This window comes from Lytechinus variegatus, chromosome 7 (assembly GCF_018143015.1).
Source record: "Lytechinus variegatus isolate NC3 chromosome 7, Lvar_3.0, whole genome shotgun sequence".
Lineage (NCBI taxonomy): Eukaryota > Metazoa > Echinodermata > Echinoidea > Temnopleuroida > Toxopneustidae > Lytechinus > Lytechinus variegatus.
In genome coordinates this window covers 25485986-25491985 of record NC_054746.1, presented here as the reverse complement: position 1 = coordinate 25491985, position 6000 = coordinate 25485986, and the positions used below count along the sequence as shown (strand labels likewise).

At 36.2% G+C, this 6000-nt stretch overlaps 1 protein-coding gene across 2 annotated transcripts in view; it reads left to right on the top strand.

Annotated features, from left to right (window-relative positions):
• Positions 1 to 804: 804 nt before the first annotated feature.
• LOC121418839 (sodium-coupled monocarboxylate transporter 1-like) overlaps positions 805 to 6000 on the top strand; it is a 44453-nt gene continuing 39257 nt past the window's right edge. For both annotated transcript variants that reach the window (XM_041613018.1, XM_041613017.1), the window contains exon 1: positions 805 to 1245. In XM_041613018.1, the coding sequence (XP_041468952.1) occupies positions 880 to 1245 (366 nt within the window). In that variant the 5' untranslated portion in view covers positions 805 to 879. The remainder of the gene's footprint in view (positions 1246 to 6000) is intronic.

The window sequence follows — 6000 nt, the reverse complement described above, 5'->3', positions numbered from 1 at the left end:
CTTGCTTTATGCAATTAAAGGGATGGTCCGGGCTGAAAATATTTATATCTTAATACATAGAATAGAATACACTGAGCAACATGCCGAAAATTTCATCAAAATCTAATAACAAATAAAGTAATTGAAGTTTAAAGTTTAGCAATTTTTTGTGAAAACAGTCGTCATGAATATTCATTAAGTGGGCTGATGAGGTCACATCTCCACTTTCCGTTTTCTTATGTTATTACATAAAATTATAATTTTTACAACATTTCATACTTGTGTGAATGATATGTTTCCCTTATAATAAAATAAGTTGCAGCAATAAATATCTAATGCACTAAATCAGCTGCCAATCCATTTTTTCTAGTTCTTGAAGGAAAAGAATTGAATAAACCTAATTTCATATAATGAAATACAAAAGAACAAGTGGAAATGTGACATCATCAGCCCACCTAATGAATATTCATGACGACTGTTTTCACAAAATATTGCTAAACTTTAAAATTCAATAGCTTTGTTATTCGTTATCCGATTTTGATGAAATTTTCGGCATTTTGCAGATTTGCTCAGTGAATTCTACTAAGTGAATTTGTTAAGCTATACATACTTTCAGCCCGGACCATCCCTTTAATGAGATGAACCAGAGCCTGTATCTCCCTGGATGAACAGTGACGAGTTAACATCATCATCTAGTCATGTCCCATGAAATCATGTCCCACTCAAGAGAGCAATCGTCCTACCTTTCAATATTTATGCAAGAGTTCGGTCACACTACCGGTTTTCGCACCGTACTCCAAGCCGATACAACATCGATCACTGCCAAGCGGCTTAGCAGCAGGTATGGTAGTGCGGTCGCATGAGGATAAAAGCTGACGGCATTTGGCTCTATGCTCACACATGGTCTCGACATCCAAACCGACGATGAGCGCCGTCGTATCTTTGGGCGTCTGGGACTACGTCCTTTTCGCTATTATGCTCTTTATTTCTGCCATCATCGGCATTTACTCGGCCTGTTCAGGGGACAAACAACGGACTGCGGATGAGTATTTCCTAGGAAATCGTAAAATGCACGTCGTCCCAGTCGCACTTTCAATGATGATTACCTACATATCGGCTATGTCGGTCCTAGGCATCCCGGGAGAGATCTACCTGTTTAATACTATGTATATGTGGAATATCCTCGGGTATGGTATAGGAGCACTTGTCTCTGCCCAGTTGTTTGTACCCATCTATTTTGAATTGGAATTGACAAGTATATACGAGGTTTGTAAAAGTGCCCTTTTCCTAATTTCTTGATAAATCGAAAAATACATATTAAAAGTAACAAATAAATAATAAATAAGTAAATTTGAAATGAAGCTAGAACCGAACTGGTAAGGGATTACGATTTTGATTGCTTATAAAAGGCTTTTCATTAATTTTTTTCGGATTTTTCAAGCGCTCTTAGAGCCAGTTATATAAGCCTGTTCACGGTTGTAAACTGCGCACAAGCAGTAAAAGGTCATTTGAGATATAAACCATGAAGTTGGTTTTCAAATTCACTGATAAGCATTTGTGATGCTTATCAGTGAAAAAAAACTTTACCCCTGATGTACTATTCTAGTCACATACTCTATACAATGCCTTTCATTCTTAGAATTTTAATGCTTTGCCGGGGAAAACTTACGCAACATCTTCATTTGAAATGTCAGTGCTCATCCTAATGAAAAATCGCAAAGGTCATTTGAGAAAAGTCGATCATCAGCTAACGGTTAACTGGCTTATTCTATGGATTCACATTACCCCCCCCCCCCCCCGCGCGCACTTGCCGGTGAAGCAGTTCTCTGGGTCAGATGCATAAAAAGCAGCAATTGCTTGTTCCAGGCTTTTGCTTGATTCCGTATGCATAAAAAATGAGCTTGCTAGTAAGCTCAAGCAAGGCCTGGTAGCATCTACTTGACGATTAAACTATCGCTAAAAAGTGTATGCATAAACCGAACATTAAGCTTGTTCGTTTAAGCATGATTTGCATGGGGGTAACCGTAAAGTAGCCTATATGAACATGTTTTCTTCCTAGTAAGTGCAAAACCGAATGCAAACTATAATAAACTTTATTGATTAGAAACAACTTAAAGAATAGTTCGACACCACGTCTAAGGAAAAAAAATGTTACATGAGAGAAGCGGTGTTTTGCAATGCCACACCCGTACCTCTGCGTTCGAGTTCAGCCTTTGTTCTGTGAGTCGTGTTCGCACCAGCGGGACGTCGGCATTAATCTAGAATCGAGGTCTCGAAAATGGAAAAACGGAATTCGGCTTTGTGATTCTTTTTCTAAAAACGCGAAAAGCAAATCACTATAGGGAACACATGAGTATTACACACCCCCATTCACTCACGTTTTATATCATAGGTCATCAAAAAATCATTAAATATCTATCCCTCGATAGATTTTGCTTTAATTCACTGACATTAGTCACAATTAACAGTACATTAAGACTTGATATGTTAATTAGGTACTTGCCTCGCTCAATCAAAAGTTAAATGGCCTGAAATAAGACTAACCATAATTTCGGCCAGTTCATTGGCACAAAGACCAGAACTGCATTGTGGGTAATAATAATTAAAATGAAATACAAAACTGCAGTCTAGCCTCCCCAAACGCTTTAATTATGAAAGAGTATGAACGTAGCATTTTCTCTATCGTTTTTCTTTTGATATACAAACATTTAATCTATTTTTAATGAATTATTTTAATCAATAAAGTCATGTGATCTTTACTTACGCCTGTCCGGCATGCTTTGCGCGCGGTTGAATTACTCTCATGTGCCCTATATCAGAATTATCTTCGTAGAATCCAATGAAGTAAACCACCGTTGAGTAGTAGAATTAACCAGTTGTCTCACGATGGATCAAACGTAGTGGGAAAGCGACGTTATAGCCACCGTTATAGCATATATACGCTGGGAAGACATGGATGTCGATCGGTATTCATGGTTGGAGGCTGTTTTGTTCTCTTGTGAGGGATTAAAGTTTTAGGGGCAAGACATGACATGAAAGGCAAAATCAATTTCAAAATGCTGTGAGAGAAGGGAAGCGATCGAGCCATATAAATTAAAGTTCATCCAAGGCCTATAGAACCTCAAATGTTTGATATACTTTCTTAGGGGATCCACGCTCTACAAGCAATGCTTTTTAGTGGATCCCCTCATTTCCATATCAGATTCTGTTAAAACTATTTTACAAATATTTTGTAACTTGTAATTGATTTGTAATCATTGTTATCACATTTCATTTGTTTTTGTCTATATTTATAATGTATGTTTGATTTGTATTTGCTTGTAATGTTGATAATGGAAATGGAAAATAAACTTGAACTTGAACTTGAACCTAATTCTAAATCAGTTACGAATTTTCAGTTTTGTGAAGAAAAATCAATTAATTCCAAATGATTTTAAGTAATTCAAAAAGTTTAGCAGTCAACAGAAAAAAAGATATTGCCAGAAAGAATGAATGCATGACTGCTGAAGGATTCAAACGATAAGTATTCTGTAATACAAGAAAGGATAATTGTATTGTTCCCAGAGTTACTGAATCATCAAAAGAAGTCAGTCGGAGTTGACGGGATTGATTCGTTCCCTGTTGAAAATATCTGCCCTAAAATGTCAAACTGTCACCTATTTAATTTGCTAATCGATATACGGAGGGATATTCCCTGTGACGGAAGGAAACTCTCGTGAATGTGAAAGGAGATAAACTTGAGGTTAATAGTTATGAACCTATATCAATATTAATTTGTTTATCCAGAATAAATGAAGAAATGATTCAAAAACATTTCATTCGATTTCTCCAGGAAATAAAGACATTCTAACCGATTACCAATCAGGTTTTCGCCCATTGCACTCCACATGGTGCGGGACATGGTGCAGCCTTTACTATAGTTACAGATGTTAGGCTCCATTCAGTTGCCAAGCCATGAATACAGAAGCTCTTTTGTTGATCTCCGTATAAAGGTGTTCGATCGCATAATACTAAAGGTCAAGTCCACCCCCAAAAATATGTTGATTCGAATCACAAGTGTAAAATCATACACGCATAACACTGAAAACTTAATCAAAATCGGACGTAATACCAGAAGTCATGGCAGTTTAAAATTTCGCTTATTTTTAACAAAACAGTTTATGCACAACTTGGTGCTATGCAAATGAGAGAGTCGATGTCCCTCCCTCAATATATATTTCATTATTCATTATTGTTTCAATTATGCAATATTTCAATTTTTACAGATTTGACAATAAGGACGTAATTGATTGAAACATTACGGCCCGAATTCACAAAGGTGGTTTCTGCAGAAACCACCTTTGTGAATTCGGGCCGTAATGTTAAAACAATAGTAAATCTACATGCTCAGTAAGGAATAAATATGTGTTCCAAAGGCAGAAAGGACAATAAGGAGGAAATTAGAATTCGATTTTTATATTGCTTAAAATGTTCCCGCTTTCCGGTCAGTATATCAAAAATTTGAGCTCGCGCGATTTTTTTTTTGGTGAAATACGCGATAATGAGTTAGATTGAAAACTCTTGTCACATAACACCTAAAATTTATTTTCATTTGTAATGTATACACAAGACGCAATTTTCATGGGATTGCAACGAAGTGAGAAATATCATTAACAAGTGGAATGCCTCTGGCCGTCTCACATGCATCACGCAGTTCAATATAGCATCAGTGCTGACTTTGAAAACTACTCTGACTCGCACCGGATGTTCAGTGATACATGGTTACTTTTATGTCCACTTTTTATGAACTAGACCAATAAACTTACAGAGATATGATGGTAATTCAACAAAAAAAAAACCAAGATGGCCAAAATTCATTGACCTTACATGACCTTTGACATTGATCATGTGACTTGAAACTCGCACAGGATGTTCAGTAATACTTGATTACTCTTATGTCCAAGATTCATGAATCAGATCCATAAACTTTCAAAGTTATGATGGTAATTCAACAGATACACCCAATTTGGCCAAAGTTCATTGACCTTTGACCTTGGTCATGTGACCTGAAATGCGCACAGGATGTTCAGTGATACTTGATTACTCTAATGTCCAAGTTTAACGAACTAGACCAATAAACTTTCAAAGTTATGATGGTAATTCAACAGATACCCCCATTCGGCCAAAGTTCATTGACCCTAAATGACCTTTGACCTTAATCATGAGAGCTGAAACTTGCACAAAATGTTCAGTGATGCTTGATTACTATTATGTCCATGTTTCATGAATCAGATCCATAAACTTTCAAAGTTATGATGGGAATTCAACAGATACCCCCAAATCGGCCAAAGTTCATTGACCCTAAATGACCTTTGACCTTGGTCATGTGACATAAAACTCACGCAGGATGTTCAGTGATAATTGATTAACCTTATGTCCAAGTTTCATGAACTAGGTCCATATATTTTCTAAGTTATGATGACATTTCAAAAACTTAACCTCAGGTTAAGATTTCGATGCTGATTCCTCCAACATGGTCTAAGTTCATTGACCCTAAATGACCTTTGACCTTGGTCATGTGACATGAAACTCTAATAGGATGTTCAGTAATACTTGATTAACCTTATGGCCAAGTTTCATGAACTAGGTCCATATACTTTCTAAGTTATGATGTCATTTCAAAAACTTAACCTCAGTTTAAGATTTGATGTTGACGTCGTCGGAAAAGCGGCGCCTATAGTCTCACTCTGCTATGCAGGTGAGACAAAAATGTTCTTTGTGAATTTTAAGAAGATTACATTTTTATCCAACGTATGCACTATTCAATGGATCAATTATATTTTATAAAATACATAATTATATCATCAACAATTGGAGGAAAGCACCATTCAGTTATATTTCCCAAGACATTTTTTTATGATGTTCTTTTGTTTTTGTTTAAATTTATTCATGTCTAGTTAAGTGTAAGACCAATTTCCCTTTTGACTTCTTATGCATTCTTAAAAATGTTGGGTAACATACTGGCCACACAATAATTGGTTA